This window comes from Elephantulus edwardii, unplaced genomic scaffold (genome assembly GCF_000299155.1).
Source record: "Elephantulus edwardii isolate Elephantulus edwardi_28Jun2011 unplaced genomic scaffold, EleEdw1.0 scaffold00236, whole genome shotgun sequence".
Classification (NCBI taxonomy): domain Eukaryota; kingdom Metazoa; phylum Chordata; class Mammalia; order Macroscelidea; family Macroscelididae; genus Elephantulus; species Elephantulus edwardii.
The window spans coordinates 110064-136306 of record NW_006399986.1 but is presented as its reverse complement, the minus strand read 5'-3'; the positions used below and the strand labels follow the sequence as shown (position 1 = coordinate 136306).

At 54.8% G+C, this 26243-nt stretch overlaps 1 protein-coding gene across 2 annotated transcripts; it reads right to left on the bottom strand.

Annotated features, from left to right (window-relative positions):
• Window positions 1-316: 316 nt before the first annotated feature.
• Window positions 317-24980, bottom strand: PPP5C (protein phosphatase 5, catalytic subunit). Of its 2 annotated transcripts, XM_006898615.1 has the most exons (13): window positions 24763-24980; window positions 15087-15328; window positions 10775-10922; window positions 9481-9602; window positions 5234-5299; window positions 4732-4830; window positions 4081-4186; window positions 3166-3308; window positions 2727-2814; window positions 2049-2089; window positions 1790-1968; window positions 1061-1142; window positions 326-901 (listed from the first exon to the last, which is right to left on the bottom strand). In XM_006898615.1, exons 1-13 carry the CDS (start codon window positions 24881-24883, stop codon window positions 839-841), a joined length of 1500 nt encoding a protein of 499 aa, XP_006898677.1. In that variant the 5' UTR covers window positions 24884-24980; the 3' UTR covers window positions 326-838. The 2 variants fall into 2 exon arrangements, with proteins under 2 accessions (XP_006898678.1, XP_006898677.1); XM_006898616.1 differs by lacking the exon at window positions 5234-5299 and having other exon boundaries at window positions 317-901.
• Window positions 24981-26243: the final 1263 nt, after the last annotated feature.

Sequence of the window (26243 nt, the reverse complement as noted above, 5' to 3'; positions counted from 1 at the left end):
TGGGCCTCGGTCTCTCCATGGACTTGGCAACCTGCTGATGTCGGGTGTCCATCCCAGGAAGAGGAACAATGTCCCCTTGGGGGCCCACAGTGACTGGCTGGACTGGATTCCGGGGTCAATTTCTGGGCATCCACATACAGACCCCCAGCGCTGTGCCCACTCCCCAGCTTTACCCCAAACTCAGACACTATTTCCTCCACAGGCTGAGTTTTTTTACCCTTTATCCTTGAGCCCCAAAGACAAACAAGGGGTGCTGGGTGGCTCCTCAACCTCCTTAGGTCTCTGGGAAATGGGAGTCCCAGTTACTCTGTGACTGGAGACAAGCTGACTTACAATAATGACTTTATTTTAACATATTTAATTACAGACATAAAATAGCTGGGGAAGGGGGTGGGCCCCAGCTTAGCCCCACCCTGGGGGCTACCAGGATGGGGACACAGGCGCAGCCTCCCTGATGACCCTCCTTCTGGGGGGTCTTCCTATGGCGGGGGCCCTATTGCTTTAGCGGGAGGAGGAGCCATGCACATAAGGGGGGCAGGGAAGCCTCATGGCCCCCTCACCCCAAGGCGAACCTCCCCCCAGAATGCCCGGGCTGCGCCCCCCACCCTGTCTGTGGCCTCTCCACCTCCTTCCTCTTTGTCTAGGGAGCAGACCCTCTGGCCAGCCCCTTGCTCTGCCCCCCACCCCCTCTGCAAACCTAAAGGGGGAATAAATACAAACTTTACAAAGTAAAAGGGGGTCCACCGTTGCCCTGGGGCCGGGCCTGCTCTGCTCTCTGCCGGCCCGGGATCCGCGGGGGGCGGAGGGCCCTGGGGTGCAGGCCTCCCTGTCCGGCTTCTCACATCATTCCGAGCTGCAGCAGCGAGTTGGCGTAGGCCATGGGTTTGACGTTGGGATGAGGCTGTGGATGAGGGCAAGCAGGCATGGATGGACAGACAGACACACACAGACTAAGTTCAGGGGGATTCCTGAGTACCTGCATGCAGAACCCCATGCCCACGCCGCTGTGTCCCATGACTGGGCTCTGGGGCCCCTTTCTCCCTGCCAGCTGGACACTCACCACTGCTGTGAACTGGTGGAACTGGGGCCGCAGGTCGGAGCCCCGGAGGTGGATGTACGAGGCTTTGTTCCCCATCTGGTCGCTGCGAGGACAAGGGACAGCGTGGTCAGGGACTGGGTGCGGCTGGGGCCACGCAGAGAAGCTCAGGGAGGGGGACAAGGGGCAGAGACCGTGACAAAACCAAGACGGAGACTGCGGGACGGCCAAGATGACAGAAAGGGAATAAAAGTCCATCGAAATGAAGATGAGCCCCAGGACACAGATGGGGGAGATGCACGGAAGACGGGGGAAGGTGTGAGAAGCAGAGGGAGGGAGAGGGGGCTGGCGGAACAGCGGTCAGACACATAGCCACTGCCACTCCGGGGACAAATGACCTGACTCCCTCAACAAATCAAAACCACGGCGGGGGGGAGAGAAGGACAGGACTGTGCTGATGAAGCCAAACCAGCCCATGTCTGAGTTCGGCTTTGAAGAAATCCACTGAGGAAAGACATTTACAAAGGGGAAGCAGGAAGGCAGTTTGTCTGCGTCAGGTGACCGGATGGAGGGACTGCTCCTTTTAAAGGTGGAGAGAGTGTTAGGAGGAGGTAGACCGAGGTACCCTGCACAGAACAAGGATGAGGGGGGCGGGAGAGGGGGCCTGAAGCCGATGACATGGGATTCATGATCTGATCTTATCTGCTCTTGGCCCTGGACTGAGTAGGCGGAGGGTGGGAGGCGGGGACCCACCAGTAGTTGGGGGCAGAGAAGACTGTGACGCAGCGGCCCCCATGGGCCACCTCATAGCCCTCCGCTTTGACCTCGTGGCTGCGGATGATGTAGTCCAGGTTGTTCTCCTCCAGGAAGGCCTTGGTGACGTCGGGCCCGAACTGACAGCTCACGCCCCGCTTGCTGACCGAGCGCCCATTCTGGGGGCAAAAGACGGAGAAGCTGGGACCGGCCCCAGTGCCGCCTGCCTGCTCCCCTAGCTGCCCTCTCGGAAACTCACCTGTGGCTGTGGGTCTGACCAGAGCAGGTCGCACATGGGACCTGTGGGGAGCGGAGCGGATACGAGAGTCACCAGAAGCATGTCAGGGATGCCTGCACCCCGCTTTCCCTGCAGTGGGTGCTCACAGGTCACCCCATAGTCCAACCCACAACACTGCATGGAACATCTTCAAGTCCCTCCAGCCAGGTTCTGAGCCCCCTGCAGTGAAAGGTGCAGTCTCCCTACAGGACGACCCTTCACCCTGCCATCACCCAGCCTTGGGAAGGCGTCTTCATGCCACAACCCGGACCAGGCCCTCCCGTGGCTCCCACGGCTCCAAGACACCAGCCTCTCCCCAAGCCTGGAAGTCTCTGCCCCTTAACCAAGCTCTAGTGTCAACGCCCACTCCCCCAAACCCTCCCTCCGAACTGCTGTCTCCTCCCAACGGCTCTCTACCCATCCACATAGTAAAGCCTGTGCTAACTTAAACGTCACCACCGTGTATGCCTTCCAGGCTCACCCAGGGTGTAGCTGTCAGAACCAGGCTCAGAGTAAACGTGAACACCATTGTATGGACTTGGGGGTGCAGGCACTCCAGGGTCGGCCCAGGACCCCCAGGGAGGATGGAGCTCAGGGCCCAGGGCCCACTGCTGAGATCGCAGTTGGCTGGGCCCGGGGCACCCGGCCCAACACTCTTACCTGAATCAGGGGGCTGCCGATTCCGCTCAATCTTCCGGATATCATCTAGGGTGACTCCATCTTCGCTGAACAAGCCCCCGTGCATGATCTGGGGGTGGGTATCATGAGTGGAGCCAGTGCACCCCAGGCTCTCACTCCCAGATGTGCCCATCCCCCTCAGCTCAAAGGGTGTGGAGGAGAGGGGTCTTCAGGGAGGCATGGTGGGAAGGGTCTTGTTTGGGCAGTAGCGGGGAGGGTCCCCTTTGGATAGTGAGGGTGAGGGACCCTCACTGGGCAGGGGTAGGGAGGGAGTCCTTCAGGGGGTGGTGGCTGGGAGGGTCTCTCAGGGCAGTGGTAGAGAGAGGCCCCCTTTGGGCTGTGGCTGGGAGGGTCCCTCAGGGGCAGTGGTAGGGAGAGACCCCCTTTGGGCCGTGGCTGGGAGGGGCCCGGCCGCCCTCACCAGCACTTTGCCATTGATGCACTGGGCCAGCGGGAGCCACTCGAACACCTCGCTGAAGAGCTCATACATCTGGGCTGTGTACTTGGCCTTCACCTCGCCCTCGAAACCATAGATCTGGTTCATGTTGTCCGTCTCGTGGTTGCCTGGCCGACAGTAGGACAGACAAGACAGACAGACTTGAGTCCCCAGACTCCCAGGGTCCCGAGAAAGGCCTGGAACCCAGGGACATTTCCACACTAGCTCCCGTCCCAACACGGGCAGACACGGCCCTCAGGCTCCTCCACTGGGGTGGCCAGCACCCCGTAGCCTCAGCTTTCTCTGGAGGGTCACCCTCAGGTGGGAGAGCCAGGCCTGAGCCCAGGAGCTCTCTCAGGGCTGCGGGACCAGGTGGGTCTGGGCAGAGTGAGACCTCAGCCGGGCTGACCCAGCACTGCGCCCGCCTGGAGCTGCTGCATGAACCTGGGGATCAGGTCAGGGCCCTGCCCCAATGCTGCCCTGTTTTCTAGGGTCCCCTGCTTCTCACTGCATTGCTCTGAACATTCTACTCCAACCACGCCCACTCAGAAGCTTATCCTGTCTTAAAGCTTCAGACACCACCGGTGCAAGAACGGACCCTAACTCTCAAGGCCCCCAACTCCCCTCTCCTGCCCTGCATCCCCCGGCCTCACTGCTGAGTCCTTTCTCTCCCGCCAGGGGGCGCTCTACCTCCAGCCACCTGCTGGCTAGAACCTGCAGGTCCACCCCGGGGTCACTGAGTCCCGCCCAGTCCCTCCTGGTGGCCGAGCCCGACCTGCGTGGAGCCCCACACCCTCCCCGCTTCCTGGAGCAGAGACAAGGCTCCAAGGGGGAAGCCCGTGCCCCGGGATGCCCATGTGGTTCTCATGCAGTCCCTGGAGCCCGCCCCACCCCACTTACCTCGGAGCAGGTGAAAATGATCGGGGTACAGAAGCTTAAAGCCAAAGAGGGTGAGGATCACTTCTACGGAGAACGAGCCGCGGTCCACGAAGTCACCATTAAATATCTGCTGTGCTAAGGAACACGTGGGAGGGGGTCCGGGACCACCCAGCTTCCCATCAGCACCCCCTGAAGAGCGGCAGGGAAGGAAAGAGGGGTGCATGGGGCCAGGCTTCCTCCTGAGGACACAGCCAAGGTCTCCAGCAGCTTGTTACCTAAAGCCTATGGCAGGGGCTGAGGGGTATGGGTGGGCAGCTTTGCAGGAGCAAGCGGTCCTCTCACTCAGCCCTGTCTCGGCACCGTGGACACACACACAGGGGCTAACAGGCTGTCCGTGACTGCCCATCGGCATTACAAAGGGGAGACCAGGGCCGCACGAGGGAAAGGACCGACCACCTGGCATATGAGGCCGAGCCAGGTGCACGGTTCAACAGCTCCATGTTCCAGACCAAGAAACACAAGGCCGAGAGTGAGCAGTGGTTGGCCTGGGACCCCACAGCTCGGGACGTGGCCTGCCGATCTCCCTACACTGCGGTCTCTAGACAGTGGATGGGGCGTGTCTTTTCCCACATCCACCCCCTTTTCCGGGGCCCGCTGGTCTGAAGAGGATACATAGGGGTTGGTCTCGGAGGGTAAACCGTTGAGCTCAAATATGTTGAGGAGGTCGTAGAACTGGCCGTGGGTGTCCCCGCACACCGTAATCTTCTCTGTCTGGAAGAAAAGAGGCCACGGGAGAGGGAGGGGCCCAGAGAGAGACGAGGGGAAAGGGCAGAGGGGAGCAGAAGGGCCGAGGGTCACAGTGGACCAAGAAAGACCACATGAGAGTGATGCAGAGGGCAGAGATGACAAGGACCCCACAGACCCGAGGGCAGGAGTGTGAGACACAGGGGAGGATGGGGAGAGGCGGGAGGGGGCATCACACGAGGTGGGGTGGGGAGAGGCAGAGAAGGGGAAACAGAGCGGGTGGAAGTAGGGAGGGGTGGAGAGAGGCAGCGAGGGCAGGGAAGGGGGGAGAGCAGACCAAGAGAGGTGAATCCGTGAGGTCCTGGCTCCAAGGTCGCACCCCAGTCAGGGAGACCCTGCTCCCCCTCACCAGCCCTGGCCCCGCACGCACCTCTTTGAGCGTGGTCTCTACCAGCGTGCTCAGCTTGGACAGGACTTCCTTGACCTGTACGAGGATCTGGAAAGCAGGAGGGCAGGTGGTGAGCGGGGCTGGCTGGGGGTCCTGTAGAGCACCCGACTGCCTAGGGGTGATGGGTTTGAACCATCAACCTTTAGGAAGACAGCCAAGTGCCAACTGTGTGCCACTTAAGCTCCTAGCCTCTGGGTTTCTTTTCAAACAATCCACAGCACAGTTCAATAAGAACTAATTCCCTTAAAACACAATGTATAGAAATGACTGCATAAAACAAAAGATAAAAAAAAAAACCTCCAAAAACAAAATGTACAGGAATGAAACAAAAAGAAACAAGGTCTATGAATGACCGCATGCAAACCAATTAAAAATAAAAGAACCAACAGCAAGAGGGAACAAACGGATCGGCCTGCATCTCAATGAACAGCTGGACACCTGTCAAAGCTAATGTCAGGACAGATTCCCCTCTAAAAGGCTGCCAGGATGTTCGAGGTGAAAAGAGACTAATAACAAGGCAGAGTCCAGGGCAGGAGCTGGGCTGCTGGCCAACAGCTCAGTGGTCTGAAGCCACAAGCTGTCCGGTGGGAGAGAGGGGGACAGTGTGCTTGGTGGGGGTGAGATGTGACAATGTGCTCTGAGAAGTGGGCCGGTGCGCCCTGAGAGGTGGGCTGGTGCGCCCTGAGAGGTGGGGCGGTGCGCCCTGAGAGGTGGGGCGGTGCGCCCGGAGAGGTGGGGCGGTGCGCCCGGAGAGGTGGGGCGGTGCACTCTGTAAACATTCATGGCCGGAAACTGGAGTCAACACGACAGCAGTGGAGCAGTGGGTATACATTTGGTTTTGGTGGGAAGACAGAAGAAACCACAAGCAATAACTAATCCTTCAGTGGATTCTGAGTTAAAAAAGAAACTGCTCAACTCCACACACTGAAGGTGGCCATGACGACGCCATGTGTACTGTCAACGGCTGCACATTCCGTGGACGGGCTGTGGACTGTGTACACTGCACAGTGGTATCGCGTCAGGGCTAAATGTCTACGGTGGGTGACAGGGTCGTAACCCTGCAGAAGAGCGTCCTGCCTAGTCAAGCTCTCTCGTTCCTCCCCACACAGCTTGGGTTATGATGACGGCAACTTATTCTAAACTGAATGAAGATAAGAAAAACATATGCACGCGCTCTCTCTCTGCTGGACACACGCTGACCCCATGTGTGCAGATATTTTCTCCATCCTGCACAGGCTGGTTGATCTGCTATGTAAAAGCCATCTCTTGGGACAAGGTGACCTGTGTGGATGGGCTGACCTCCTCAAAGGGCTACTCCTGGACACTCACAGAGTTTGCTTACATAAGCAGTCAACCCAACGAGTTTCTAAAGAAAAGCGAGACAGAAAAATCAGAGAGAGACGAAAGAGACGTATCCCACACAATGGTGGTCTAAGGACACGAGTGAGAGCTTAACTCTCCCAAGAAAATCCACATTGAATAAATATTTTTTTTCTAAATAAGTGAACCAGGTGGTGGTAGGGAGGAAAACGTGGAACAAGGAATGAATGTAAACTTTTCTGTAAACTGGTTAAAATTATAATAAAAAAAGAAAATCCACATTAAGAAGGGCTTTGTTAAAGCAATCATGAAAAACCAAACCCAACCCAACAACAATCCCTCCTGCCTTCCTGCCAAAATATATTCTCTGTGAGGTTTGCAATGAATGGCTGCTGTCAGGGACCTCTCCAGAGTGCTAAAGAGCAATGATGTCAGGCTGGAGACCAAAGTGCACCAGATCCAGGTCACGGTCTTCTCAATTGCTTGCTATGCATCTGAGAGCTGGGCAGTGACTAAAGATGACAGAAGGAGAACTGATGCCTTTGAGCTGTGCTGCTGGAGAAGAGTCATGAACATACCACAGACTGTCAAGAGAACAAACAAGTCTGTCCTGGAGAAGGTGAAACCAAGCTGCTCCATGGAGGCAAGGATTTTGAAGCACCATCTCACATTATGTTGGGCATGTTGCCACGAGGGATGAGTCCTTGGAGAGGACATCGTGCTTGGGAGGAAGGAGGGTCAGCAAAGGAGAGGAAGACACTGGATGGGATGGACTGAGACATTAACTGTGGCCATGGGGGTCAGGCTGTGTCAGAGATGGTGAGGTTGGCTGAGGTGATGGCTAGGTGCAGATCCGTTGTTCACAGGGTCACTATGGGTCCCTGGAGTAGATCAACTCTAGGCTCCAACTTGTTATGAAAAATGGGAAACACGTGCTGGGGTACAAGCAGACTCTCAAGATGAGCAGGCAAGGAAAAGCCCAGTTGGTCAGCCTCGCCAACAACTGTCCAGCCTTGAAGAAATCTAAAAGTGAGGACCACACCATGGTGGCCAAAACTGGCGTCCATCACTAAGTGGCGCTAATACAGAACTGGGCCCAGCATGCGGAAAATACTACAGAGTATGCACACTGGCTATCACCGATTCAGGTGACTCTCGCATCATTAGAAGCATGCCAGAACAGACTGGAGAAAAAGAAATCATGTAGTATTTTTCCTCAATAAAATTGGCCAGAGTTTGTTTTGGGGAAAAAAAAAAAGAAAAATGACCTGGGTGGGCGTGGCGCAGTTAGGGAGGAAAATGTGAAACAATGAATGAATGAATATCCAACTTGTCTATAAACTTTTTTTAAAATCGCAATTTAAAAAAAGGGAGAAAAATAAAGAAGAAACTTGCAGGAGACTGCTTATCTTTCTCTCAAAGAGCAGGGTAGATTTGAACTGCATGCCTTTGGGTTGGCAGCCTAATTCCCTACCCACTAGGCCATCTGAGCTCCCTCTAACAGAGTAGACTTCAAACTAGCGCACAGATAATCACCATGTTATGAATGAGCTCTGTTCCTAACCTGAGTTTTATGTTAACCAGCACCAGTCAGGTAGTCTGTATATGTAACATCAGTTAGTCATATGTTTGTGAACAGTATACAATCTACATTTATAGTCATAAAAAAAAACCCCCAACTTCCAGATACACTAGAGTATCTTTAACCTAATAATACAGTAACAATAATAACAACACTTTGAAGCAAGTTGCAAAGTAGCGCTTGTTTACTTTCATGAACAATTATGTATCTGAAATTTTAATATTGTATCTAACTACAGGTTATGTGGAAGACATGACATTCATAACCTGGAGCTGCCTATAATCCCGAGATAAAGAGGGACACTTTAGAAATATAAAAGGGGTAATATTCACACACACACACACACACACACACACACAACACGATCTTCTTGTTAGGTACCCTCAAGTTGAGAGTATGAGTCATAGCGACCCTATGAACAGCAGATCCGAACCCTGTTCTATCCTGTGCCAACTTCACACTTCCTGACACACTAGAGCCCACTGCAGCAGTCACTGTGTCAATTCAGGTGGTTGAGGGTCTTCCTCTCCTTCACCAACCCCTCCCTCCCCCTTTTCCAGCACCATCTTCAAGGAATAGCCCCTCCTAGCAGTATGCCTCCTCATCCTTGCCTCCAAGGAGCACCCTGGCTGCACCCTCTCCAACACATACTGTGGACATATTATAGGAGGGGCCAGTGCTAGACAAGGACATCATGCTTAGAAAGGTGCAGGTACAGCGAGAAAAAGGAAGACCTCCACCAGATGGACTGACGACACTATGCCTTTAACAACGGGCTCAAGTGTGTCAGAGATGGTGAGGATGGTCCCGGACAGGGCAGGGTTCAGAACCACTGCTCGCACGGCTGCAAAGAGTCAACGTGACAACAACAACAACATCAGCCGTGGTGGCCTAGGGGGTAGGAAGTTACACTGTCAACCCACAGATGGGCAGTTTGAATACACCAGCTTCTCTAAAGGACAACGATAGGCAATCTCCTCTCATGCAATTTTGTCTCTGAAAACCTACTGGAGGGTCATGGTGAGTTGGTCCTGACTTGACAGCTATGAGAGAGACAAGATGACCAAGTAAGCTCCAGGGTATGCCTGTTTCTGCTCTCACTGCATGTCCACAAACACAAGCTGCTCTGTGGCAGCCCCTCTGCATGTTGGCAGCACGCTACACACTTAGCCAACATCACCACCCTTCTCTTCTCATTTTCCACCAGACAAACTAAAGCTCAGTGCGCACGGCCTCAGCGGGCACCGCCTTGCACTGGGTGGGATTAGGCTCTGCTGCTCCAGGACTGTGGGCATCTACGGTACCTGTTACCTGGCAGGCGTGTTACCTGGTAGGCACACTTCCGGTGCAGCTTCTTCTGATCCTTGTACCACTGCATGAGCTCTTTCATGAAGGTGATTGTCACCTTGCCGTCTTCGAGCTTGGGTCCGCTGTACTCGTCCTCGATGGCTGGTTTTGAATGGGAAGGAAGGGTCACAGTCACTGCGAGGGTGGAGGGGCCACTGCCTTTCAGGGACAGGACACAACGTCCAGGGGTGGGACAGAGTGAGTGAAGTGGCCCCTCTCCAGCCAGGTCCGCTGGAGGGCCTGTCTGGGATGTTCCTCTCTCCCACCCTTCCTGCTTGATTTTGTAGGATTAGCGAACACTAGGGAGCTCTGGTGACCTAGTGGTAAGGAGCTGTGCTGCAATCCAAAAGCACGTGGTTCAAATCCACTTGCTCCACAGGAGAAGGATGAGCGATCTCTTCCCTTGAGATTCACAGCCCTGAAAACCCGCTGGAGGTGGTTCTGACTCGACAGCGCATACCACCACCACTACTTCCTTGCTGGCTGGCTTGCGCACGCCTCACCAGAACGGTAGCACAAGGGCAGGGATTCACTGCCTCACAACTGTAGCCCCAGCGCCTGGAGTCCTGCCCAGCACATAACAGGCACACAGTAATTATCTGCAGGATTAACAGTGAACGACTGGATCACCCAGAAATGACTCAGAGGCTGAAGCCTGGTGCTATGTTGAGAGGAGGCAGGTGGCAGAGGCCGCTGGGAGGCTGGGAGGGCAGGTGGTGAGATGAAGGGTACACCTCCCCAATCGGGGGCCCTGGGGGTTCAGTGTTGTTAGCCATGGAGCACCCTGGAGTGCAAGTGGAGGAGCTGCCCAAGGCATGGCCCTGCCCACCCCACCCCAGGTGCAAGAGGGTGAATGGGCCCCAGAATGCATGTGGAGGGTCCAGGGTCCTCCCCCGGGTGCACGTGGACAAGCTGCCCAGGGCATGTCCCATCCCACCCTAGGTACACAAGAGTCAGGGGGTCCTGGAGTGCATGTGGAGGAACTACCCAGGTTCCAGCCCACCCCACCCCAGGTGAACAAGGGTCAGAGGGTCCTGGAGTGCATGTGGAGGAACTACCTAGGGTCCAGCCCACCCCACCCTGGGTGTATGTGGACGAGCTGCCCAGAGCACCCCACCCCAGGTGAACAAGGGTCAGAGGGTCCTGGAGTGCAGGTGGAGGAGCTGCCCAGGGTTCAGCGCCCCCCCCCCCCGGTGCACGTGGAGGAGCTGTCCAGTGCATAGCCCACCCCACCCCGGGTCACAAGGATCTGGGGATCTGGGGACTGGACTCACTCATGCTCTCGATGTCCAGCGAGTCCACTACGGAGCGCTTGTGCTCGTCGCCCGCGATGGCCCGCTCGAAAGCCTTCTGCTTGACAATCTTGTTGCACTCCTGGTATTTCATCTTGGCATCTTTGTCGTGGGGTTTCACCTTCACCACCTGGGTAGGTGGGGGGACGGGGAAGAGGCAACAATGCTCAGGCCTGGATGGGGGCCCAGTCTCTCCCTTCCCTCTGCCCTCCCAGCCCCAGGGGCCATGCCTGCCCATCTATGTCACAGGAGCCACCCAGAGAGGGTGGCAGTGGCACGACCATGGCAGCTGGACCACCTTGCTTCCACATGCCAGTCCTACTGCCCCAGGCACCTCTAATCTCCCAGCCTGGGTTTTAGCACCCCCAAGATGTGGTGTGGCAACACTGCAGCCGCGAGGGTTGAAGGAGCCTATGAGAACACGTGCTCACCGACTTACAGCCGGGACCCCCGGGAGGTGTGAGAAGGGCCTGCGCTCAGGTGCTGGCAGCCCCTCTTCCTGATACTATTCGTCTTTACTACCGAGGGGGTGGGAGTCTGGGAGGAAAGGGTGGGCCAGGTCCAAGGTCACAGTTAACAGTCCAGACCCATTCGAAAGGCCAAGGGCTTGCTGGGTGACCAGGAGTCGGAGCCTCAACTTCCTCTCCTCCTGCTGTCAGGAACTGGCAGCCCTGACTCATGATGCACATCGGAGAGAGATGCTTCCTGACTCATGAAGGGCACAGACTGGCCCACGGGGACAGGAAGGGTTTCAGAAGCTGACTGCCAGGCCTTTCATTCTCATCTTGGCTCTGCTGACAGTGCTATGTGATGGTCATAGGTGGGGTACACTGGCTGGGAGGCTCACCAGGGTTCCTGAGTGGAAGCTGAGAAGTCTACCACTGAACGCCCTGCCCGAGTTCCCTCTCCATGAAACAGGACTCAGAGGGGCCTCAACAGCAGAGCTGCTGAGAGGACTGGGGCACAGATCACAGGCCAGCGGGAATGGAACCACACCCCGCACCTGACCCTGGACAAGAGGCTGCAGGACAAATTTCCTTCCCTTTCCTCTGAATAGAGACAAAGACGTAAAGCTAGAAACTCTGTGTTCAAACCCCGGCTCTGCCATTTGCCTATCTGGGCCCAAGTTTCCTCCTCTGTAGAAGGAGTTATCTCCCTCCAGGGGTCACTGTGAACATTACAAGAATTAAGCACTTGTCAGGCGAGGCAATGAGGCCATGCCAGCATTGTCTGCTCCACACTCCTTGCCACCTCTTCCGTGGGGCTGCTGGGCCTGCCTATCAAACAAGACTGCGCATAAAATCCCTTGGGCCACGGCAAGGACACGGCGAGTTTCCTCTGCCCATGACCCACTGGGTTTCCTGGAAACATCCTCCGCCACTGGGCTGGATTCAGATCTGGGTCTAACATGAGCTATATGACCTTGGACAAGTGCCCTCACCTCTCTGGGCCTCAGTTCTGTCACCTGCCCCTGATAGGACCTGCCCCACAGCTCCTGTTCCAGGGGCAGAGAGGGTGGGAAGACTGAAGAGCGAGTCAGGGGCCTCTGCAGATCTGTGGGTGTGCCTGGGGGGGACAGGGCTTGATAGTTAGGGGAAGGGGAGACCAGGTTTGGGGCTGCATCTGGGGAAGATGGGTGGGGGGGGAAGACAGGCAGCCCCAGACACCTCCTGGAACCTTCCCAACGTGGAGCGGAGCCTATGATCAGGGATAAAGTCCAAAGCACCACAGGCCCGCCCATGAGGCCCCGCCCACCCCTGGGCTGTTTGCCCTTCGAGGTCCAGCTGGACAGAATGAACGTGTTCCTCATACGCCAGCTTTCTGTACAGTGGGCCCCAGCCCAGAACCCCTCAGCTTCTCCCTCCAGATGTCAGCTCTGCTGTTTCTGTCCTGAGACTGGATGGGGTGCCCCTTCTGGGCTCCCCATAAGCACCGCTGGGGACAGCAGGTCTGCTCGACTGGAGTGTGGTCCTGGGAGGGGAGGGCAGGCTCAGCTATGCTGTGTCCACAGGGGGTAAATGCACTAAAGTTTGCTCAGGGCCAGCCCTGCTCTCTGGGGCCTGAGGCTGGGGAGGGAGCCCAGGGGAGGACACCACGGAGAGAACAGCAACCACACGGGAACAGGCTGGGGTTCTGAGCTTGTAATGAGTTGACCTGCTGATGGCAGGTGACTCTGTGAGGGTGGGCTGCCACAGCTCCTTCCACCTGATGGGTGAGAACACTGAGGCCCAGAGAGGTGACATCACCCACCCTAACAGCAGCCAGGATTCCACTACGTACCAGGCCGGCCCACCCAGAGCAGGGGCTCCTGATGTCACTGAGCACGCCGGGGCATGCTCCCCTCCTTGCAGGAGGCTTCAGGGTGCAACCTGGGGGCAGTGCTGTGAGTGAGGCCTCGGGAGCCCGGCTGCTGCCTGGGTCTGAATCCTGCACGTCCAGAGCAGGGGCCCCAGGGCTTTGGGCTCCCTCGGCTTCTAGAAAGTGGGGACAGTGCCAGCTCGCCTGTGGAGAGTTAGCGGGACAATGCAGCACCAGGCTGGTCACAGGGACTGTGGCTGTCACTGCCATCAGCGCTGAGCCTGATGAGGAGGGGACACGACACCACTGGGTCACCCTGGGCAAGGGCGTTTTTGTTGTGCTCCAGGACTTGGCTGTGCCTTTCAGGAGCTCGGCTCTATGACAAATGGTGTCTGAACTGCTGGGTGTCTGCACCGTGCCTGGGACCCTGGCCATGGTGAGGACTTGCTTGGTGGCTCCCGAGGGAAGCACACAGCCCCAACCCTTTCCTGCAAGCAGCCGGTGGGTTCAAACCACTGAGCTCTGGCTGGCAGCCAAGCAGTTAACCACTGCACCACCAGGGCTCCTTCCACAAAGACTAGAGCCCAGAAAACCCAATAGAGAAGTTCTAGTTCTGCTCCTGGAAATCTGCTGAGTGCTGTCAGATCTGTTCTGACCCCCTGCAACAGAGCGGAACTACCCCCCAGGGCTGTAATCTTTACAGAGGGAGCTCTGTAAGTGGCGAAGTGGTATGGAACTGCGCTGACATCCCAATGTTCGAATCCACCAGCTGCTCTGCAGGAGGAGGACGGGCAATCTCCTCCACTGCAGATTACAGCCTCTCAAAACCCACTGGCGGGTCAGCTCCAACCCGACAGGACACAACAACCACCTTTGCAGGACACCCTGGGGGGTGAAGGACTGTGAACTGAATCCACCAGCGGCTCCTCAGGAGAAAGATGGGCAGCCCCACTCCCTCAAGGACTTGAACCTTGGGGGCTGGAACTGACGGACGGCAGCAGGATTTGGGGTTTATCTTTCCAGCAACAGCTCACCAGGCCTCTCTCCTGCTGAGCTGCAGGGTGGGCTCAAAGCGCCAACCTTTCAACTAGCAGCTGAGCCTTCTGTTCTTTCATCTGTCCGTCCCTCGGGGTCCGGGTGGTGCAGGTCAAGTGCACGTCCTGACAATCTGTCGGCCTTTGTGCAGATTTCAAAACCTGAGGGCCACTGAATTAATTCTAACTCCCATCAGCACAAGGGTGGCACCCTGTTCATCTCTGATGTCATCAGAATGACAAAGGTGGCTGGGCGGTGAGGGAGGGAGGGACTGCGGCTCTTGCTGAGCTCCAGATACTGCACCACACGCCATACTGCTGTGCGCAGCCCGGCGCCCTGTTCTGGTTCCTTCAAAGCACGCACCAATGACACGTTCCCTAGAGTCCCTTAATGGGACTCACCACCAGAAAGGGGTCCGTGACACCCTTGTTCACCACCAGCAGCCAGTCCTCACATGACCATGATTGGTACAAACACTGTTCAGAGCACCTGACAAGCCATCACCCCTCAAAGGAACCCCTAGTGGCAGGTCTAATCGGGTCTGCGCTGTACAGTTGTGAAAAGGAGGCACAGAGAGGCTGGGCAGCTTGTCCAGGGTCACACAGGGACAATCAGCAGCGCTGGGACTGGCCCAGAAAGGAGCCTGCGTGGTACAGTGCATTACGTGTTAGGCTGCTAATGCAAAGGTGAGTGGTTCGAACTCACCAGATCCTTTGAGAAGAAGAATTGGGGTGTAAAGATTTACAGCTTGCGCAGGCTGTAAAGGGGGTCTCCATGAGTCAGAACTGACCTGTGGACAGGGGGATGGGCTGGCTTTCAATGGAGCTGACCCTGGAGGTCTGCTCCAGGCACAGGCCCTGAGGGTCCTGGCTGGAAGCCTAAGCGGTGAGGTGAGTGAGAGTATGAGCAGTCTGCTCCTTCTCCCCCTCCGGGAGGCTCCCCTGCACCCCGCCCGGCTCACCGTCTCATAGTCTCGCAGGGCAGCCCGGAACTTGCCCAGCGCCATGTTGCTGGCGGCCCGGCGGTAGTAGCCCTTGATGTACTTCTTGTCCAGCTCGATGGCCTTCGTGGCGTCGGCCAAAGCGTAGCCATAGCACTCGGTGCGCAGGTAGGCCAGGCTGCGGTTGCCATAGTAGATGGCATTGTTGGGGTTCAGGTCAATGGCCTGGCTGTAGAACTTGATGGCGTTCTCGTAGTCCTTGGCTGAGGTGGAGGAGAAAGAGGGAGCATGAGAGGAGCAGCCGCCACCCAGGAAGAAGAGCTGGGGAAACTGAGGTCCACAGCCAAGCTCAGACACGGCTCATGAGCCTGTTGCCCCATTCTAATGCAGGCCCTGGAATCTCCCCCCGAGCCACCACCAGTGATGGCCCAAAGTCCCCAGTCAGGCCAGCTCCTTTCAGGGTATTGGAGCGACCCACCAAGTGCTCCCAGGGGCTCAAGGTATGTCTATCACCAAAACCGAGATATGAAGTAGGCACAGGTGGGGTGGGAGCTCCTGCTCTGAGCCCTGGTGGTCCAGCCCCTCTCAAACCAACCAAAACAAAAAAGAAAGCCAAGTGGGGAAGGAGAAGGAGGTGACGCAGGCCTCCTACCCAGGAGAGGGGTCATGTAGGCAGAGGTCATAGGAAGAGACACTAAAGTGCTGGGAGGAAGAGGAGGTGCAAAGGTCCTGAGGTGAGTGCCAACCCAGTGAGGCTGGGGAGCACAGGAGGAGAGGGCAGAAAGGCAGACAGGTGGTCCCCAGGGGCCCAGGCACCATGATGGAGTCTGGACACTGATGCCTAAGTGTAAAAGGTTCTGATTGACAGGATATGACATGTTGCTGAAGGGGAAAAGGTCTGTACTCCACACTCCAACTCCTAGAATCACTCAGTTTACAAGACAAGAGTGGTGGTCAAGGTCAGACACAGTCTGGGCCGACAGGAGAACCCGAGCTGCAGCAGCCTCAGGGGTTTGTCTGAACTGGGGAAATGGGATGTTGCATATAAACACGGGGCTAAGAACCCCCTCATGGCAACCCTGGGGAGACGGCGCCTGCCCATTCTCCACACGGAAGACTGAGGCTCAGAGAGGGACACAGAGCTTGTGTTCAAACACCAAGTGACAGGCAGGGATCTGCCCAGGGGCAGGCCCAGAGGAGTAAGGGGTCAGTGTGAAGTGACCCTCAGCTCTGCCCCTTCCTAGCTGGTATCCTTGGGAAACGAACAGGCGAGGTCCCTGTGGACTTTGTTCTGGAGCGTCCTTCACCCCATACCTGCGTGAACTGGACACCGCACCTCAGCCTGACTTCACTCTTCTCCAGAGCACTTATCACCGCAGAGAAGCTGTGATCTTGTCTGTATATTGCCTGTCTACCGTGGAGAGAAGCCGGAGGCGGCATCACACAGAGCCACAAACATGAGTGGCCTCCACCACGTGCGTGACCCACACACACTGGAGGGGACCCGCACCGCGGAGCACGAAGAGTAATGTGAGCGAGAAGATGATGCAGACAGTGGGTGAGGTGCTGCCCTCCAGTGACTTGGGAGGAGGCACCTTCTCTACCTCTTGAATCCTAGGAGGAAGGGGGACTGTACTGGGAGCAGGAAAAGAGGGGTCCAGGCAGGGCATGAGCAAGGAGGGAAGTGGTGTCTGTGGGTAACGAGAGGGAGGCAGACCCCAGGGATGGGGAGAGGGATGAAGCCAGCCAGCATCCTTCTCTTCCCCTCTGCTTACTTCGTGGAGCTATCTGTTGGTACCCAACCTGTCACTTGGACAAGGCCCCTCTCTTCCAGAAATTCTCATGGGTCCCCCAAGTGGGGTCAGGGAGCTCATGAGGCTCCCTCTATCCCAGGAACCCCTGCCTATCTGGGTCTTCATGTTTTAGGACTGTGAGTGTGGCAGGGGAAGTCCCCCGGGCTGGGCTCTCTCTCCAGTCCACCTCTCCCCTTGCCTCTGTATTGGCCCAATCTCTGTGCACCTAGGTCAGGGTCAGGGAGACTGGGGCTGGCCAGCCCTGAAGTGCCCCTTCTCTCTAGGTGATGCATATTCATTCATCGTTCACCATTCAGGGCCCGATGCTGGGGACACAACGGCATCTGAGAGCCCAGCGGTGTGGGTGTCCCTCCCTCAGCTGTGGAGGGGTCAATGATGAGCAGGGCCCATCATCAAAGAATCTCTCCAACAACAGGACCTCCAGAACCAAGTCGTGGAGGAGGAGAGGGTGTGATCAGGGGGTGGTGGGGGTCGGGTCAGGGCGGAGCGGAGCACTGAAAGGCTGGGAGGGAGCCCAGGGGTCAGTGACAGAGCCTAACCGTGTCCTCCCAGACTCTCCGCAGAGCCTCGCTCCAGTCAGGCGCCAGCTTGTAAGTTTACCTCACCAGGTAAGCTTCGTGTCTGCCCAGAGGGGACCCTGAGCTGAAAACCCGAAGAGGGGGCCAGCTGGCCATGAGCGTGAAAGGAGGGGGTCCCGAGTAGTTAGTGAATGAAGGAGTGAGTGAATGAAGATGGAGGGGGGAGGAAGGCAGGCCCATATCACTAGAGAAAGGAGCAGCAGCCAGGCCCTGGGCCCCGGCCAGGAGCAACAGAACAACAAGCCTCTTTGCCAGGCTAACTTCCGGCAATCCTCTCCAGAGCTCAGACGTCTCCCCTCCAGGAAGCCCTCCCAGACTTCCAGTTAGATGGGGTTGCCCAGGCCTCGGGTCCTTGATCCCTGCCTACCGTGGGCTCTGTAGTGAGGTGAAGAGCATACCCCCGGGCTATGGGTCCCAGACTTTTCACAGACCAGTAAGGATGGAGCTCAGCTCTGACCATCCTCCCTGGAATGTCAGCAACTTCAAGGATGCCTCCCGGCTTCCTGGCTGTCTTCCAGAGCTGGGCAGCCAGCTGGCCGAGTGAGGGGTGTGGGTAGGGTATTCCAATGGCCCTTTGAGTGGGGCAGGGAGCCTGACACCTGGCCTGGCTCTGCTGAGGAGCCCTGGGGTGAGTTATACCCCTCTTTGGGCCTGTTCCCTGGAAATGTGTATGGTCGGGGTCCCAGTCCCCTTGTCTCCTCTCTTCAGGAGCTGAGAGTTCCATTAACTTGAGGGGAAAGTGGTTTTAACTATTATAAAAGGAAGGGATAAACAATCGAGTGAAAAGAAGAAGAGCAAGAAGTTGAGGGCCTTGGGTCACATGCCTTCACCCCACAGCAATTAGAGTCACTGGGTTACACATTAGAATAACAACTAACACGACTCCTACCTGTCCTGTATGATTGTGCAAACACGCCCTCTCTTTGAAAAGACTGTGCCAACTCCTACTCATCACAACCCTCCCTGGCCTCACGTGAAGCTTTTAAATTACTGGAAAGACTTCAAGCCCTTTTCCTGCACAAAACCCACCGACACTGAGCAATTAAGACTCACAGGGGCCTCGCTGTGGGAGGAGAGCACCCCCAGGGGATCCCTAGACGGTAATCTTCACAGAAAGAACCGAGTGTCTGCTAACCCTAAGGCCAACAGTTCGAATCCACCAGCAGGTCTGCTGGAGAAAGACAAGCAGTCTCCTCCTATGAAGTTTTACAACCTCCAATACCCAGTGGGAAGGCCGTGATGAGTTGGAACTGACTCGACGGCAGGGAGTTTGGTTTGCCTGGAACCTTTATGGACATAGGTTGCCATGTTTCCCTCCAGGATTCAAACCACCAACTTTTGGATTAGCCGCAAACTGCTTTAACCACTGTTCCCATCCAGGGTCCATCTTGCCCCAAACCTTATTTCCATTGAGTCAATTCTGATTGCTAGTGACTCTGGAGCAGTAACTGCTCCTGGATTCCTCACACTATAAACTTGACAGAAGCAGACTGTTTCCTTTGGCGCAGCTGGTGTGTTTGAACCGGCAGCCTTTTGTTAGCAGCTGAGTGCTTTGACCTAAAGTCTAAATGTTGTGGTGTACCACCTAGTGGGAACCGCCCGGAGCTGACCCTTGAGCAGATTTTCAGAGGTAGAGGGACTTTCTCCCACAGAGAAGGTGGTGGTTTCAGATAGTATCTTTATGGTAATGAAGCCATATGGTAATCAGCCAATGATAAGCAAGGAAGAAGTTGAAGCTGCACTGAAGGCACTGGCAAAAAATAATGCCCCAAGAATAGATAGGGTACCGACTGACATGTTTCAACCAACAGATGCAACCCTGGACGTGCTCACCAGTCCATGCCAGGAAATTTGGAGGACAGGTGGCTAGCCAACCAATGGGAAGAGATTTATATTTGTTCCAATTCTCAAAAACTGTGATCCAAAAGACTGGAAAGCATTGAACAGTATCATTAATATCACATGTAAGTAAAATATTGCTGACAATCATTCAAAAATGGCTAGAATGGTACACATAGAGCAGCCAGAAGTTCAAGCTGGGTTTAGAAGAGGTCGTGGTATAAGGGACATCACTGTTGATGTCAGACAGATCCTGGCTGAAAGCAGAGAAAACCCAAAGAATGTCTATTTGTGCTCTACTGACCATGCAAAGGCATCGGACTGTGTGCATCATAACAAATTAGGATTACAATTGAGAAGAATGAGAAGCCCAGAATACTTAATTGTATTCATGTAACAACTATACCTAGACCGAAAGAATGCAGTGCAAACAGAACAGGGGAACACTACATGGCTGGTTTAAAAGAAAGACATGTGTCAGGGTTGTATCCTCTCTCCTTATCTGTTCAATGTGTATGCTGAGTAAATCATCTGAGAAGCTTGACTCTGTGAAGAATGTGACATCAGATTAAGAGGAAGATTCAACAGCCTACATTATGCAGATGACACAATCTTGCTTGCTCAAAGTGAGGAGGACTGGAAACACCCGCTGCAGAAGATCAATGACTACAGTCCTCAATTTGGATTACATCTCAATGCTAAGAAAACAAAAATTTTCACCACTGGACCAACAGGCAATATCATAATAGATAAAGAAAAGATAGAGACTGCCAAAGGCTTCATTTTATGTGGCTACACAATTAAAACCTTTGGTACCAGCAGTTAGGGACTTCAACCAAATTACTGAGGAGCAATGGTGTCACTTGGAAGACCAAGGTGCATCTGAGAGCTGGACAATGAATAAAGGCAAGAGAACTGATACCTTTGAGCTATGGTGTTGGAGAAGAAAGAGTACTGAGGATCCCATGGAACATCAAAAGAACCAACAGATAAGTCTTGAACAAAATACAGTCAAGGATGACAGAGCTTCACCTCTCATATTCTGGCATGTTGCCAAGGAGAGGCAAGTCCTTTGGACAGGGACATTGTGCTCGGAAAGGTGGAGGGTCAGCAGGAAGGACAGGGTTCAGATCTGTTCATAAGGCTGCTATGATAGCTGTGTTATGTTGTTGTTATGTGTCGTCGAGTCGCTTGCGACTCATAGCGACCCTATGTACAACAGCCCTAAACTCTGCTCTGTCCTGTGCCAATCTCACTGTCTCTGACACACCCATCCCAATTACCCCAGTCACTGAATCAATCCACCTCCTGCGCTGTCCCTCCACCCTCCCAAACAGGATGTCCTTCTCCAAGGACCTGTCTCTCCTTACAACAGGTCGAAAGTATGTACGTTAGCCGGAGCCTCAGAATCCTTGCCTCCAAGGAGCCACCCGGTTTAACCCTTTCCAGGATGAATCTGTTTGTTTTCCTAGCAGTCCATGGTACCCTCAATACTCTTCTCCAGTACCACAGCTCAATGGTTATCAATTCTACTTCTGTCCTCCTTGGTCACTGTCCAACTCTCTGATGCTCTAACAAGTGATTGCAAAGACCATGGCCTGCATCAGATGCACCTTAGTCTCCAGAGAGACACCATTGCTCTTCAGTATTTTGGAGAGGTCCCTAACAGCAGATTTTCCCATGGCAATACGCCTTTTAATTTCCTGGCTACTGGTAGCATCTAACAATAATCACCACCACCATCATCATCGGGATGGCAGCGCAATTCCTTACCATTAAGCCACCAGAACTTCCTAAAGTCTGAACAAGAACCATGACCCCCTGGACGCCCTTCGCTGACCTTTGACCTAGTCTGTGCATTTTACAAATATTGACATGGAGAAGCCCCCATGATATTTCTTATTTTAGGAGAGGCACAGAGAAGTTAAGGGAATCACACAGCATGTAAAAAGATGAGGCAGGATTTGAACCCAGGCAGCCTAGGCTCTTATTCCATGAGCCTGTTTCTTTACCACAAACTCTAAGACCAGGGGACCTCCTCTGGGTTAAGCAAGGCCCACCAGGAAGCTCTGAGCCAGGACTCTGACAGGAGGGTGAGCACGTGGTGAGGAAGGGGGACATCCGGGTTCTCCACTTTCATGTTGACCTTGGTTTCGCTTCTCTGCACCTCAGCTTCCTCTATATAACCGCCATAAAACAGCAGGGCTGTCCCAGGCCCTAATCATGAGCACACAGGTGATCAGGCAAAGTGGGGTACCTGGCTGCTTCAGGGGCTCAATTAAGGTGAGCTGCAATTATTCTTTGAATTGTTATTCCCTCAGCCCTGAGGCGCTCCTCATGCAGATTAGACTTCTCTAGCTACCTGCACAGTCCCCCAGCTCCCCAAAGGTTGGCTTCCAGATTCTGGGGCAGGAGTGTCTCTCCCAAAGGGAGACTCTCCCATAACTCTTCACTAATCTCAGCAGCAAGGCCCTTCCTTGCCTCTCCTCCTTTACCCCATTCCAGGGTCAGCCCCAGCTTCTACCCTATCACGCAGCTGACCAACTCCCAACCTCTCAATCTCCAAGCCCAGTGGTCATCAGGTCCTGTTAGATCAGAACCTGGACACCCCTCCAATCCAGTCGCTCACTTCCATGACTGAGTCTTGCTTTGATCAGGCCTCCAGCCTCTTTCGTAGTTGCCTGGTCTCCTGGCCTTCTCACCAGTCCCTCAGCTTCCTCTCTGGCCTTCCAGCCTCCAATCCTGACCCCTCCACAGAACAAGGCAGCCCCAGGGGTCCTTTTAAAGCACAAAGCTGACTCTGTGCCAAGTCTGCTCCAACACCTGTCATGGCCCTCCAGCATCCTCAGCAGAACGCTCAGCCTCCTCCCTGGAGCCTTATCACGAATAACACCCCTGCCTCCTTACAAGTCTCCAGCCCCCCACAGCTCCTTGGTGCCAGGCTCCGCTCACCAGGAGTCTCTGCTACCCTCTTCCTTCCGCCCAGATGCTCCCTCCTCATTTCCTCTCTGAAACACTTTGAGTACATTTCCGTTGTGGTCCTGACCCCTCACCTCTCACCTGTTGGCCAGGCTAGTCGCTCCCTGTGTGCACAGTGCTCATTCTTGCCCTAGGGTCTCTGTGTACCACCAGCCAGGGGACCTTTCGTAAATGCTCAGATCATGTCACTTCTCCACCTACAACCTTCCATGGCTCCCTGCTGCTTTCAGGTGCCATCATCCTGGGACCTGGTCCTTCAGGCTCTGCCTCCAGTCTCAGCACTTCCCAGTCTCACCTCCCACTCGCTGTCCAGGTCTGACCAAAGTTAGACTGAGCTGGAATTTGCTTCCACTTAGTGGAAGTCAGCTCTCCACTAAGGTCCTAGGATCTAGCCCCAACCCTCTACCCTCTCCAGGACTTAGCTGCAAAGTCCTCCTTCTCTCCTGCAGAATCAATTTCCCCTAATAAATCATACTCTGGTCTCTCCCGGAGTCGTTGGGTAGCACAAAAGGTTAACACGCTCCACTGCTAAGCAGAGAGTAGCGGTTGGAGTTCACCTTCAGGCACTTCGGAATAAAGGCCTAGCAATCTACGCCTGAAAAGCCAGTCATCAAAAGCCCTGTAGAGCAGACTGTACTCTGACTTTGCGAGCCTGGTTGGACTCATTGACAGGCTCCTGGCTAGTCTCTTCAATTCTTTAAACAAACAAAAAAAAATGGAGTTTCCCCAGCTCCACCATCCCCTCCTGAGCCCAGAAGTCTTGGAACACCAGTCAACATTTGCTGTCTCCATGTCTTCCTCTTCCATTTGCTCTTTCAGCACCCTTCCAGTTGGCTCCCACTCCCCCACGCCACTGTGCCCCACAAACTGCTCGTCAAGGTCACTGCCAGTGTCTGTGGAGCCAAATTCAATGGTCAAAGCTCAGCCTTTGCTCTGGCAGCCTCTGACTCAGGAGTTTGCTTGCTCCTCCTCCTCAAAGCAGTCCCTCAGTTTTCTAGATACCACTTGGCTGATTTCCCTCCACAGGAAAGGTCAGTGGTTTGAATCCACCGACCACTTCTTGGGGCCTCGGCTCCAAATCACCCAGACCTGGCTGCTCCTCCTTGTCCTCCACACTAAGTATCTGAGCTCCAGTCCAGGCGCCTTCTCGTCAGCCACTCTTCCAAGGCAACCTCATCCAAGACCTCAGGGTATCTGATTCTAACTACAGGTTGATCACGCCCAAATTCCTTTCCAATCCTGAATTTCACCTCCAGATGGTCCAAACTGGCCCATCTAGCTTTCCAACATGTCCTTCTGGAAAGCTGAGTAATAGTCAAACTAGTCTTAGCAATGGTCTGCAAGACCTTGCCTGTTCTGGTTCTTGTCTAGTTCATCATTAGTTTTCTCCCTAACTTGCTAAAGTTCCAGCCAAGCCATCATCCTTTCTTTTTGTCACCTCAGGGCCTTGGCACGTGCTGCTCAATCCACGTGGAAGCAAATTCAAAAATCAAACTCTCCACCATCTGATCTATCTCAAGTCACAACGTTCCTGGGGGACAGAGGGGGAAATGAGCGGCAAGGCTCCCCAAAGGCTGTCAATCTTTACAGGAGCCGACTGCCTCATCTTTCTCTCCAGGAGCTTTGAACCATTAACCTCTTGTTGCATGGCCAAATTCTTTAGCCATTATACCATCAGAGCTCCATCCCTGGAACGCTCCTCCTCAAAGCTCCTTCTCTTGGGTTTCCACTTAAATGCTGCCTTCTCTTTCCTACTTTGGACAGACACGCTGTCAGGAGCAACCAATGCTTGGGTTTAAAAAACATCATCCTGGGCAAGAGACAAGGTCAGCACAAGAAAGGCAGACCCTCAACAAGCAACCATCTGTGGAGTCAATGAATGAATAGGTGCTCCCACACCTCTCTCCCAAGATAGCTAAGTCATACTCTTCTGTGGGGGGGGGGGTCCCCCGTCTCTATTCCCAGGCCACCTGACACCCCTCTTAGCCTCAGACCACCCCAAATCTCTTTACTTCTCAGACACTCTCATCTAATGATCTCCCCTCATCTGCTGAGTCTGTCTCCTGCCTCTGAGCTTCCACTTGGTGGCGCCCAGCCCAGGCCTCCCCACTAGGTGATGCCGTCAATCCCGTGCCACATGTCACCACTTAGTAGCGCCCTCCTCAGGTTGCCTCACCTACTTGCATCTCTCTAAGGCTGCTAATCATTTGGTGGCTGCCTCATTCCGGTGCCCCTCGGCGCCCCACCTAGGTAGCAACCTTCTTAGTGTCCTCACCGGAGCACCCGCTCCGTACGCCACTCTCGGTACGATCGCTTACTCCGTGATCCCTCCTGTCACTTTCTTGGTAACACCCATTCTGGGCCTCCCCACGCCTGCCTGCCCCGCGCCGGGCAGCCGCTCCGCGTTGCCATGGTTCCGCGCGGGCCCGGCACCCCCCGGCCTGGGCCGCTCTCCACCCTCCTTCGCCCCCTCCGGGGCAGACGCACCTTTGAAGTAGTCGTTGGCCTGCGTCTTGAGCTCCTCTGCCCGCTTCAGAGCGCCATCAGCCGGGGGCTCGTCCCGGGGGGGCTCAGCACACTCAGTCCGCTCGCCCTCCGCCATCGCCATGCCGCAAAGCGACCCCCACCCTGGCAACGGCAGCCAGCGGCACCCGGCAGAACCGTCGCGAAGGAGTGCCGAGTTGCCGCCGCTGCTGCCGCACAAGTGTCGTAAAGCGCGGGCCTGGAAGGTGCACTTCGCGCGCCTGCGCAGGGCCTTCTCGCCATAGAGCGCGCGGAGGACAAGGTGACCAGAGGGTCCCTAGACGGCGCCCTTGCTAAAAAACCACACCACCACCACCCCTAAAACCACGAGCCAAAGCGATTCGGGCGCTCTGGGATAAAAGGCCCTATGTGACCCCTGCCTCCGGAGTTTATAGGTTCCGAGGATGGAAAAGTTCTTCGAGGGTCGTAAAGTGAGATTTCCCCCGCCGTTCTCTTGGGTTAATGAATGAGTTGCAAATGCCATTGGCGGGTATTGGCAGCTCTGCTGGAAAGCCCCAGACGCCCAAACAGAGCCATGGCTGGGCAGCAACCCAACTGCAAGTTAACTCTGTAACCTTCAATAAATCCTTCCCACCTCGTTAGGGCTTTAGTTACCCCTCTCTGGAAAATGAGCTGTTTTTCAGACAAAAATTCAACTTGGAGAGTCAACATTTCTAAGTGATTAACCTATGGTGCCTCCAGATCCTTAAACCCTGAACAAGCTTCAGAAGTTTATTGCACGTCTCCTTTCTCATCCCTGTACTGTGTTCAGCTCCCTTAAACCCGCTGATTCTTCAGAATGACTGTTTTCCCATCTTTACCGGATCTCGGCTTGAGCCTTTCTTCTTGCATTCCGCCTCACTCCTCCAAGTTTAACCCTCCTAGTGGCAGCTGCTGACAGGAACTTTAAAAAAAAAACATGATCTGTGTCACCTCTCCAGTGCCATCTGGAGAAAACGCTAAACTTTTTTTTGATGACCTGAGACCTTGAAAAGTTCACCCGGGGCAAATTCTTCATATCTCATCCCTACTCCCACACTACATCCTGTAAGCCCCCAGCCTCTACTGAAGCCAAATAGTAGCGTTAAATCCTTTAAGCTCCACTCTTGATTCTCCTCCAGGAAGCACAATTTGTTCCACCCCCAAACTTAAGTCCTATTAGCCTTGCCACACCCCACCTCCACCAACCCAACCAGCAAACTTTCCAGAAGGTAGTATTTACATTTTATGGATGAGGACACTGAGGTTCCTAGAGGTCAGTACACTTGCCCAAAGCCACTGATACATAGAAAAAATCGAGGACGAGAGAGAAAAAAAGAAGGTGGTCCCGAGAAACTAACAGGTCTTTATTGCATGGTCTGAGAGGAAAGCCAAGGGACTACAAGTGGTCAAAATGGTCCATGGGCAATCAAGGGTGGCCTCTTTATATAGTGATTAGGGAGGAC